At 38.2% G+C, this 12,722-nt stretch overlaps 2 protein-coding genes across 4 annotated transcripts in view; one reads left to right on the top strand and one right to left on the bottom strand.

The window, feature by feature from the left end:
• DCP1B (decapping mRNA 1B) overlaps positions 1 to 12,722 on the bottom strand; it is a 55,660-nt gene that overhangs the window by 17,967 nt on the left and 24,971 nt on the right. For both annotated transcript variants that reach the window (XM_028121167.2, XM_028121168.2), the window contains one exon: positions 2,306 to 2,372. In XM_028121167.2, the coding sequence (XP_027976968.2) occupies positions 2,306 to 2,372 (67 nt within the window). The remainder of the gene's footprint in view (positions 1 to 2,305; positions 2,373 to 12,722) is intronic.
• Positions 6,343 to 12,722, top strand: part of CACNA1C (calcium voltage-gated channel subunit alpha1 C) — a 720,546-nt gene continuing 714,166 nt past the window's right edge. For both annotated transcript variants that reach the window (XM_088025853.1, XM_088025852.1), the window contains exon 1: positions 6,343 to 6,481. In XM_088025853.1, coding sequence (XP_087881979.1) covers positions 6,343 to 6,481 — 139 coding nt within the window. The remainder of the gene's footprint in view (positions 6,482 to 12,722) is intronic.

Genomic DNA, 12,722 nt, shown 5'->3' with positions numbered 1-12,722 from the left:
AAACAGAGAGAGGGAGAGAGAGAGTGGCAGGCAGAGGGAGAGGGAGAAGCAGGCTCCCCGCTGAGCAAGGAGCCCAATGATGTGGGGCTCAATCCCAGAACCCTGGGATCATGACCTGAGCTGAAGGCAGATGTTTAACTGTCTGAGCCACCAGGCGTCCCCACTTGTTTTTATCTTGTTATAGTCATGGTAGAAGTAAAACTGCTTAGGAAGTGAAAGAAGAAAAACAAGAGTTGAGGTCCTGAGTATAGTGAGTACAGGTATGAACCCAGAAGAGGGGTGGCCAAACTATGTTCTGCAGGCCAAATCCGACACACCATGTGTTTTTGTAAAGAAAGTTACAAACAGCCACACTCACTGGTTTATGTATTATTTACATTTAAGGCCGGCTTTCACACCATGACTGCAGAGCGGAGTAGTTGTGACACAGACCTATGGCCTCGAAAGGCCTGAAATACTATGTTTTTTTTTTTTTCCAGAAAAAGTTTGCCAACTCCTCATTTAGAGCATTTGAAAGGACTCATTAATTGCTAAGGAAACCCAATTTAGAGTTCTCAAACACCGAGTAAATCTTATGGCAAATTGAAATTCCCCCCTTCCTTGTTTCAACGTGCCTTGTAGTCAAAGCAAAATTGATCTCAGCAACTCAAATCCTATAGTCCTCTGGCAATTTATAAACAATGAAGATTCCATTCTAGAAGAGGAGGCATTAAAACAAACAAACAAACAAACAAAAAACCAAAAAACGGAGCAATGAAGAGTGTCTTCTGTTTTCCTGAAAACAATACAGGAGGGAGACCAGATGGCTCCTATATGGTGCCTGGGGACGTTAAGAAAAATACCTTTTCCTTTTGTGTGCTTTGACTTTCAGCTGAAATTTTTATAACAGCCATGTCATTTATGGTAAAAGACATCTGAGAACTTACTGGGAGATTTAATTCTAACTGAGGAAGGGCTCGGAATCCACACATATCAGCTGCTTATTGCTAGTCAACAATCAATTTCCTGCCCCAGCTGTTAAGTAATTACTGCAGAATGCTAACAATTTGAACACAGTCTCTTGGCTGAGCCACAGGGTATTTTTTCATCTATATGAAATCCTGCTATTATTATCCGTTGTACAGTTTACAATAACATGAATGTGTTAGGAACTAGTTGTTATTGGGGTAAATACCAGTTTGAACACACTTAATCACCATCTGCAACGTGAGCTGGTTACCTACAATTAGCTATCGCAAGCTAGATTCTCAGAAATCTATTTATAAAAAAGTGTCCCACACATTTCATTTTTGGGGGTCACTTTTTAGTTATTTCATTGCCCCAGGATTTAAAATTGGAAAACAGTCCTTTCACAGATGGAGACGTGTTGTCAGATCTGCGTGGGCAGAAGCCATACTGTGTGTCTGGCGGAGCCCAGTCACCGGCCGGGATACGGCATGTGTAGGAAACGTATTTCATTCTGAGGCTCTAAACCGTCCCCATAAAGCAGAGAAATACTGCGTGACAGGGAGCAGCTTCGGGGCTCAAGAACTGATCAAGGATTTGACCAGTCACAGAGGAAACAGCACGCTTAACTGGGCCTCCCTTTCAATGCAGTCAGGGGGCCAAGAAGGACAGTCAGACCCTGACTTAAGTTTCCCAAAACACAGGTGAGACAAACCACAAGGTATCAAGAGATTAAAAGAAAAAGAGACTAGCAGCAAAAAAAAAAAAAAAAAAAAAAAAAGAAAGAAAGGGACTGCCTACCGATCACTAAACTAATATTAACTCCGATATTTCCAATAAGATTGTAAGTAACGTCTATCCTAAGTACTCACAGCATTTGAAATGTGAGGAAACTCTGAGGTTCCACAACCATGGAAATGCAGTTAAAGGAAAGGGTTTAGGGTGGGAAGGAAATGAAAGATTTTAGAGAATGTGTAGCAGCCTTTAAAATGTTCTGAATGTTCTTTTTACTGAAAGCTATACTGATGACTTTTCAGAGAAAAAAAAAAGCCCTGCTAATTTACAAATGAGGAAAATATTGAAGAAAACTGCCATCTGGAACAATTCATATTATAGATATTTCACCCATGCAGAACAAAAATGAGGTGAACTATTCTACATGATAAACCTTACCTAGTGAAAATGTAAAAAGTTGTGACTATGTTTATTTTTCATTTAAGTAATAGTAAATGTTTTCCTAGCCATGGAGGAAAGGGCTGCTGTAAGAGATACAGTCTGCTAAAAATACAGTGGAGTTACACTTGAGAAACACAAACAAATGCATCATGTCCAGAAAAATACTTAGCCTTTCAGCACCTACTTTTTCATAAGCTCTGCAATTCTTTGGCATTCTTCCTTATCGTAAAACCAAATCCCATAAATGGACACTGCAAAAAACACATCAAACAAATTATGAGCACCTTTAAAACTACAAAATGGAAAGAAATTCCCTTTCCAACTTGAAGAAAATACATACTTATGGATAAACAAATCCAATCACTGGAGTTTAAGCTTGAAAACCTAGTGTTGGAATTGTCTAAGCCCACAGAGAACTCTGGAGTGGTCTTATACATATGTGGGGACACATACTCCTCCCCAATAATCTGTGCTATCCTTAACAATACAGCACCTGAACGTAACAGGCACTTGGCAAATGCTTCTTAAATGAATGAATACAGATTGACGTGAAATCAGAATTTCTAAACTCCTGGCTTTGAAGCATCACTGTGTCCAGGGCGCCTGGGTGGCTCAGTCATTAAGCTTCTGCCTTTCGCTCAGGTCATGATCCCAGGGTCCTGGGACTGAGCCCCGCATCAGGCTCCCTGCTCTGTGGGAAGCCTGCTTCTCCCTCTCCCCCTCCCCCTGCTTGTGTTCCCTCTCTTGCTGTGTCTCTCTCTGTCAGATAAATAAATAAAATCTTAAAAAAAAGAAAAGTCACTGTGTCCAGACTCCAGTTGCACATTTATACACATATTTCATCTTTATTTGAAGTATCCAGAAACCTGATGCATGAAATTAGGCCTAGAAACCTCTCTCCCCACTCTTCTTCCTCCCAGGAATATGTTCACTGAAAAACTGGCTTTGTAAGCTGTAAGTTAGGACACAGTGCAGGAAAAAATAAAATTCAATAACAAATCTCTGACTTCAAAACGCCTGTATGGAAAATTTATAACTGCTGAAAGATGAGATGTGACCATGACTTAATCATTTAGTAATGAAAAAAATGTGGTATAATGGAGCTATGGATTCATTTAACAAGTTTCAAAATAAATTGTATACTTTAGTATGTACCGATCTACATCATTTTTATAGCAAAGGCTAGACACTTCCAAAATACATTTATAATGATCGAGTTGAGGATCTGGTGGCAGTAATCATATAAATAATGCACTAGCTACAGATACATTTTCAAACGCTTCACTGAAACCAGCAGCAATGTTATGATAGGGCAATGAAAACCAACAAAACATATTTTTTAAAGGAAACACTTTTTAAAATTTGAACATTCAAAATATTTAATTCTCTGAATATTATGTGGTCATTAAAACAGCTATGATGCTTTGACAACGTCTTTCTCCGCCCACCTGACCAATGCCTCAGTGTGGGATTTCTGCTTCTTGTCAATAGTGATTGAGATAACAAAAGCTTCAGGAAATGTCTTCTCAGTGCTATTTTAGGCAGATATTTTTAAAAGGAATCCCATAAATCTGAATTACTGACTTGCCAAAAGGTGGCAACGGGGTTTTAAACTTTGTGTATGATTAGTGTGCCAGGATATTTTACCAACCTACATGTGAAGAGGGGGAAAGAAATGGAAACAACCCTCCAGCATTTTTTTGAATAGGACCATCTTATCCTCTTAGAAATACATACACATATTCCTCTTTAATACATTGATAATCTTTTGAAAAAAGATTCTGAACCTATGTGCTGAGAGAGCCTTACTATCAAAAAGAAATTCTTTCATCTCAAGATCATTAAATGTGTATCTTAAAACTTTTCATTCAAGGCTAAAATTAACAAGTCAGGAAATGACAGATGTTGGTGGGGATGTGGAGAAAGGGGAACCCTCCTACACTGTTGGTGGGAATGCAAGCTGGTGCAACCCCTCTGGAAAACAGTATGGAGGTTCCTCAAAAAGTTGAAAATAGAGCTACCGTTCGATCCAGCAATTGCACTACTGGGTATTTACCACAAAGATACAAATGTAGGGATCTGAAGGGGTACATGCACCCCGATGTTTATAGCAGCAATGTCCACAATAGCCAAACTGTGGAAAGAGCCAAGATGTCCATCGACAGATGAATGGAATGGATAAAGAAGATGTGGTATATATACACAATGGAATATTATGCAGCCATCAAAAGGAATGAGATCTTGCCATGTGCAACGACGTGGATGGAACTGGAGAGTGTTATGCTGAGTGAAATAAGTCAATCAGAGAAAGACATGTATCACATGACCTCACTGATATGAGGAATTCTTAATCTCTGGAAACAAACTGAGGGTTGCTGGAGTGGTGGGGGGTGGGAGGGATGGGGTGGCTGGGTGATAGACATGGGGGAGGGTATGTGCTATGGTGAGCGCTGTGAATTGTGCAAGACTGTTGAATCACGGATCTGTACCTCTGAAACAAATAATGCAATATGTTAAGAAAAAAAAAGAAGAAGAAGATAGCAGGAGGGGAAGAATGAAGGGGGGGAAATTGGAGGGGGAGATGAACCATGAGAGATGATGGACTCTGAAAAACAAACTGAGGGTTCTAGAGGGGAGGAGGGTAGGGGGATGGGTTAGCCTGGTGATGGGTATTAAAGAGGGCACGTTCTGCGTGGAGCACTGGGTATTATGCACAAACAATGAATCATGGAACACTACATTAAAAGCCAATGATGTAATGTATGGTGATTAACATAACAATAAAAAACAAATAAATAAATAAAAAAAACACTTTTCATTCAAGATTATTAGCAGCCCGTCCACACTAACGTCCTACTCTGACTGCCTACACACACCGTGACACACTAACCCACCTCAGCTCATGTCCTTGGAAGCACAAGTACACTGGATCACCGACATTCAAAGACAATAAATCTGAATACGGTTGTGTCTGACAGGGGTTTTAATCTTAGTTATAAAACTAACAGCTCAGTCTGCTTTTTTGGTTACAGTGATAACTTCCTTTCCTGGGAGACTGGGTTTTCCAAAACTATCAGAAAAGAAAGGTGGTAGGTAGCAGGGGGAAAAAATCCAGCATGACTAGAAACTTGCAGGCCCAGTCGCAGAGGGGAACCAGCCATTTGTGCCTCATCTGTAGGATATATTAGTAGAAATGCTCTGAGTGTCATTTTGTTTGTTTGTTTGATGTTACACATTTGCGGCATTTGACATAAGGAATTCGGTTTTCAGAAGAGCGGGATGCCAAAAAAACTGTTGATACAAACAGAAAAGCAGTTTGACAATGTCATTACCATGAGATAACTGAAACGTAGATTTAGGGAGGAAAAATGCTATGAAAACATCTTTCAGATGTCAGCGCAGAATGAAGGGAAGACCAGGTTTGTCATGACTACTTGAGACATTGTAGAGATTTTTTTTAGGACCTGACCATTTATCATTAAAACAACATGACTTCAAGAGTAAAACGGGCTCATTTTGAAATAACATTTTTCATCCCAGTTAATACTCGGTTTGAACGTAAAATGTAACTTGTCAGTGGAGAAAAAAACAGATTTACCAACAGTCCTGGCTACTGAAGGGTAGCACCAAGATAAAATGTTGAACTGGGCCTAAGTTTTTTCTCCTTAAAATAGTTTTGTGGCTTGCATTACATTCCAGTGGGAGAGGGGCCGCGGTTCCATGAACGTGCACATTCCAACCGAAGTTTTCTGCCTCTTAGGCCCAAGGTCTCCTAACCCCTGGACAAACCTATCACTTCCCGCACAAGAGGGTATATCAAAGCAGCTCGTGGTGATATATAAAAACCAGAGATCATCGTGCCTCAGGGAGGTGATGAGCTGACAGGCTGACAGAAACCATTAACTTCACATTTCAATCCCAGTTATCCTGTAAAAGCCACTGGGTGAGGGAGGCAGTGAGTGCGGCAGGCAAGGAAGAAAAAACTCGGTTGAGAAGAACCCAAAAAGAAGGTGTGGTTTTTCGAATTCTAAGCCTGAAAAAGTAATCACTGTGACCTGAATTTGCAGCGATGGTGACGTGCCGTGTGGACCTGTGGAACGCTGAAACGTTATTGTGGGAATGACCTCTGGGCTTTAAGAAATTACAAGGAGGGAAGCTCGCGAGGAGGATATTTATTTACTTGAAAACAGTGACCTAATAGTGCACATCTGGAAGTTCACCATGCTTCGAGCCTTCGGCCAGCCCTCTGCGCCTGCATACCAGCCGCTTCCCAGTCACCCCACCGCTGAAGCAGAGGTGAAGTTTAAGGGCACTTTGGTGCATGAAGCTCAACTCAACTGCTTCTACATCCCTCCTGGAGGTAAGAAACCCCAAAATGAATAGGAAGAACAGGTTGAAATGTACTCCAAAATATTCTAATGACATCTAGAATGTGTGACATAAGGACTCATCTTTTTGGCAATCCTCTTTGTATTTAATACAGGACTTTTCAACAGCACAGTTGGGAAATTTTGCCTAAAATTGCACTGTCGTGGTCTATCTCATGCTTTGGAAATTCTCAATCAGAAACAAAACCAGTGTTTGGGGCAACAGGCATGGTAATATTGCCTTTACATAGCTATTGAAGCATCAATCTTCCCTTTTCCTTTTAAGTCTGCATAGATGATTAAGGAAAGCAAAATCTCCCTATTAGATTTCATGTCTGAATGTCGTAGGTACACACAGAGCAAGACAGACAGAGCAAGCTCATTGTATCTGATAATGGTATTTTCTTCTTTTTTAATTTCTTCAGCAGAAAAATCTAAAGCTGGTAAAATGTTAAGAGGCTAGTTAAGAAGTCATCAGAGGCAATATCAAAATGTCCTTCAATGCACAGTCATTTAGAACTCTTGGATTCTTTTTAGCATGGAGCTAAATTTTTAGTTCATTCTGGATGTTCTTTGGGGATTTACCTCATCTAGTTTATGTTCCTAACAAATATTTCTATACAATCTGTTCTTTTAAGACATTTATCATTTGTTCCATATTTTACCCAAAATATCTTTCAACTCCAAATCATGAATGGTAGCTTGCAATCTTTTAATAAGGATTCGTGCTAATATTTGTGCAATTTTAAAATATAAGGCATATTTCCATGCAGTTAGGAAGTAGATAACACATAATTACGTAGGTAAAGTTTAAACAGGCGTGAGAAGGATATTTGACTTGGCAACTGCTCTCCTTTCTCTCTCTCTCTTTAACAAGAATTTCACTAAAAAGCATAGGGATATATATTTCTTAGTCAGAATACAGCAAAGAAGGCATTTAAGTTCTCTTTCTTTTCACTAGGAAAACTATGGAAAGGTGGCAGTGTAAATTACACAAACCTCTTCTGTGCACTTAAGGATAAACCAAAATTTTAAAATTCCTTCAAACCCCATTCATCTCATCAAGTCTTTCCCAAATGAGTGGAATAATAATCCCAATGTAAGAAACAAGAACATCTAATCATACATTTGATGTAAACACTTGTTTTTGAGATTCACTCAAATATCATATGTCTTGATTTATGGTACCATTTATCGATTTCAAGTTTCTGTAAGATTGACCACACTGATGATGACTGGTTACTGGTATTTGGTGGTAAGCATGCACACACAGCTACTACCCCGAGAGATCACAGGGTAGCCAAGAAACTAGAACATTAGAACCGTGAAGTTTTAGAGCTGGAAGGCAGCTGAGACGTGAGTAGTTCAATAGCCTATTTCACTAATGAGGAAATGTGTGGTCTCACAAGGTGAAATGACTTAGCCAATGACATCTTGACTGGTTCCATCTGTTTGCTCTGAAATATGCTCCTCCCCCAGCCTTACAGATGAAATAAATAAGATGGAAACAAGTTTTATATTTGACTGAGTTGTAGGCTTGGTTATAAAAGACGGAATGAGCCTTTTTTAGAGCCGAGCTTCATATGGAATCTCAAGAGGAAAAAAGGTGAGAGGGAAGGGAGGGAGGAGATGAGTGTGGACGGAGAGGAGAGGGAGGAAAGAGAGGAATCCGAGATTTCTAGTATTGCCCCTACTTTGATGGCAGTGAGTGCTAGGACAGCAATCACACTGCCCATGTCCTGGCAGCCACAGATGGTAAACACAAGCTATGTCTGGCGGCTCCATGTTGACTCTGTACTTCTACCCCATTTGGAATGCTTTGCACTAAAAATGTTTTTCTTCCTCATGTTCTTTAATGCCTTTAAAGTAATGTTCTTTCATTCACCTTCTGCCTTAGCTCTACTGACCAAACACGGACACGATCTTGTAAAACAAAATCTTCACTGGCCACAGAGAGTCTACATAGCACTGTTATCTTTGGCCCCTGGTCTGGTTCTTTTCATATGACATAGTTTTACTGCACCTCACAAATCAGTGATCCCATGATCTCAAAATATTGGAAAGTTCACAGTAGATGAGAAGCAGTTTCTATTTTATGGGTGACTAATCCTCATGAAACATTTTGGGAGAAACAGTAGAAAACCTAAATAAATACTGTGAAGTATAACAACCTTTTTTCTAAATAAGTTAACTTCATTAGAAAGTTAATGCCATAGACAGCAACGACAAGCATTAAACTAATTTGGGTTAAATTAATATGTATCTCCAACTATAAACTAGCATTTATTATTTTGAAAGAAAAGGATGGATTTATCTTTTAAGAAGTTTTTATTTATAACAAATGCATGTTATGTCATTAGGCCTTCCTAATCTCCCCCGAGGTCATTATCCTCCCAAAATGAGACCCCAGAGATCTGCGGCTGGCCTCAAGTTCATGAAAGGCCAGGTGGAATCTTTTTCATGATACACTAACTTCCTAATTTTATTTATTTCAGAGGAAAGTTCCTTTAATCTAAGAGATTTAACAGAGTAAATAACCATTTTAAAAACATTAGGAAGAGAAAAAGTCTTCAGTAACAATAAATATAAATAGGAACAACTTATTCTGTTTTGTTGGTCATTTAAATTTATGTTTTCTTTTTGTTCATAACCCTGCCGATAAATTTCAAAATCTCCTAGACCACAAATAACAAACATGGGTTCCCCAAAGTGTCTTTCCCCCTCTCTGAGCTAATAGTCCTCCTGAAGACTCAGGTGTTCCCACTCCTGTAGGGATAAATAGCCTCAATTTTTCTGTTGTTCCTGTAGTTTTTTTGTATATCCTTGTGCCAAGAAAAAGAAAAGAAAAAAAATTGAGCACACATCATAATTAAGTATTTACAGAACTGTTTCCTCCACTAGACTATGAGCTCCAGCATAATGACAACAAGCACGTGGTAGATATTCAACACATATTTGCTGAGTTGAACTGAAATCAGACTTTAAGATCTTATAGTATCAGTATGCCTTGTAATGCTAATATTAATAGTTATCACTATTATTGGCTAATTACACATCACAGACTAGATGTCCTAGATCCTCTGTATTCAATGATCACAACCTCTACCAGGGATTACAGCATGGGGATTCTCCTCACAGTGCTCCTTTATTTCTCCTTCTAACTGGAGTTTATTTAGCTTTAAACATTTGGTAACCTTAGGCATCAGTAATGTTGATGGGATCTTGTCATTAAGGGATGAGCTCCCTAGGATTGTATATTTCTATTGATCCAGCACTATGCAAACATTAATGTATTCATTTTATGTGTATTTATTATTACAACAATTTTACCATATACCAGTCTTCCTGATTGAATACCTGTCAGGCCCTGGCAACTAAGAGCTCAAAGAATGCAATTAATCTGCAAAATCACATGCATTTATCTTCAGAGTATAACTAATAGTACTTTGATCTAGCAGAAAAAAAGAATTCAAATTCCAGTCATGTCTGATAATAGTAATCTGAAGCTTACATATACAAGTACCTAAATTATCTTAAAACATAAGATTTATATGCAATGTCAATTATTCCAGCAACACACTGAAAACATACTATCTTAAGTGAATCTCAATGTAGTAAAATAAGTCTTATCTCACACAATTGTAGTTTGCAAAAAATACATGTTTAACCTAAACATAAGAGTATTTCTACAAGTCAAAACTTGTTCCAATGAAAAGCAGACTTCTTCATATTTGAATTAGATTATTTAACCAACTGTTTAATAATTATAGTAATAGCTTTACTGAAAATAGCCTACCTAAAAAGTATATGATCAATGAAAAATTTCTAAGATTTTATATAGCCGTGGCCTACCAAGAGGAGCTGAATACTACTTCTTGATTGAAGGAAAGTGAGCCAGAGTTTCTGTACTTTTTCCAATTTGACCTTAATCTATAATTACGGATATAGGAGATACTACTTTTCCCAAAGCCCTTTACATTATACACAGTTGAATCATGTTTTGGTCCCACTTAAATTAAATTAGAGCTCTAAGGCTGTATATAGGATAATTCTAACATAAATTCTTGGCTAAAATTGTTTTCTTTTTCCAAAACCCATAAGAACATGAAGATTTGCAATTTTTCCTTGTGTGGGTTAAGAAGAAAATTAATCCAATAGTTTCAAATTGGTTTTTTGAAACTATTTTCTAAATGATTTTTGGACAAAAATCAGTAATATAAAAGATAGACTCTAAAAGAACAGATATGAACACTCAGTGTAGCCATAATGAGCACTTACTATATGCAAGGCACTGTGTTAGCGTAGGAAAACTGAAAGATGCTTCACACATTAAGCATTTCAGAAAGTGTTTTGGAATCCAGTTTTTGCTCTGCCAAGATTTAGACTTCTATCATGCCAAACTGGGCTCTCAGAAACAAAATATAAAATACAGTCTATCTCCAAGCTACAAATGTAGTGTATGAATCCAAATAGCATCACTATGCAGATGTTTCTTTGGTAGAAGTTGAGAATCTTAAAAGTTCTTAAAAATCTTATGGTTCATAGGGCGCCTGGGTGGCTTAGTCATTAAGCGTCTGCCTTTGGCTCAAGTCATGATCCCAGGGTCCTGGGATTGAGCCCCTCATCAAGCCCCGCATCGGGCTCCCTGCTCTGCGGGAAGCCTGCTTCTCCCTCCCCCACTCCCCCTGCTTGTGTTCCCTCTCTCACTGTGACTCTCTGTCAAATAAATAAATAAAAATCTTTTAAAAAAAAGTGTTTATGGTTCAGGATAAAATAAAACTTTAATTTCACTCTCACATAGTATCTGTGTATTACCTTTGCCACATGGGTTCTTCATCTAAGCACACCAGATTGCTAAGTCAATTAAGTTTAGATATGCTTATACAGTTTCCCATTAAATTCATGTGACGGTCCTATATCCAGTGAGTCCCCTAATAATAAATGATGAAAGTCTGGAGGCTGCGTAAATTGGGTGGTCAGGGTGAAGAGAAGTATTGTTTATCTACTTCGTGTGTGTGTTTCAAGGAGCTACCAGGTATCACAACACAACACAACACAGTAAAAAACAAAAACATGAAACCTAGATGTACCATGTGGCTCACGAGTGAAATTTTGCTTTACGTGAGGCTTTTCAGAGCCTTCTTTAATTGATAGGATGCCAGTTATTTAGATTAATAGTCTCCTTTAGAGTTTAGATCTTTTCCTTTCAGCATGAACTGAGCATTGACAGAACAAAAGAGTGATTCTGGGTTAAGGTCAGAGTGACAAGTTTCATCACTCAAGTCACAGTAGATGTATAAGCCTTAATCATATATTAAAACACATTAGCTTTCTGAGCAATGATGCATAATAAATAGATCAATTTTTCAGTTAGAATGGCAAAGGAGATTTATACAGACACAGAGTAAGATTCAGTGACCACATTATAATTTTTAAATTTTGGTGGTCTTTCTTTCTAAGAAGCTTCCAGCTGGTAGAAAGAATCCTTGGTTCTCTAGTGCAACCAACGGTGCTCTCATGTACAGTAGAAGACAAGACTGTATAGGTTACCTATTCTAATTGCATATGAAATGTCAAATTCCTTGTCTCCCATCCCATATTGCACATGATTTGAATGAAGTTAAGGATCTTATATCAGTGGACAGATCCTTAATAGAACATTCTCTTCTTATTCCTGCAAATACTAAGATTCTACCTAGCAAGAATGTCAAGTATTTTTGGTCATGTAATTACTTTAAAGATGTTTCTTGACTCTAGAGGGCTTCAGGAGTTCAGTAAAATCCCAGTTGTATGCATGCAAAATAATGTGTAAATATGCAAATAGACATATTTGGAGGTAGGGAAGTACAAAGCATAGACCCCCCCAGAACAATGCCTGGCACATAACAGGCAATTAAAAAATATTGCAGGGGCAGGCAGGAAGGAAATTCCTCAGATTCTCAAAGGGATTTGTGACCCAAAGAAGGTTAAGAACTACTATTTGAGGATCAATACACCACTAAATACCTTAGCATGGAAAAATAAACTCTCAATTATCTGTGGAGAGATAATGTGACTTTCATTTTCTTAGTAATAAATTTACACAGAGTTCACTTTTAACCTTTCAAATTGCTTTTGTTATAATTGCCTGAACTGATTCCAAGGTTAAGAAAATAGATGATAAAGTCTTGAGGTCTTAGAATTAGAATTTGTTAAGTTGTAAGAACTTTTATTCCTCCAAGTGGCCTAAAGTCG

This window comes from Eumetopias jubatus, unplaced genomic scaffold, assembly GCF_037043125.1.
Source record: "Eumetopias jubatus isolate StellerSeaLion01/CBP00866 unplaced genomic scaffold, mEumJub1_p1.0 scaffold_8, whole genome shotgun sequence".
Lineage (NCBI taxonomy): Eukaryota > Metazoa > Chordata > Mammalia > Carnivora > Otariidae > Eumetopias > Eumetopias jubatus.
Note: the sequence above shows the minus strand (reverse complement) of the source record. Positions and strands in the feature narration are given on the sequence as shown.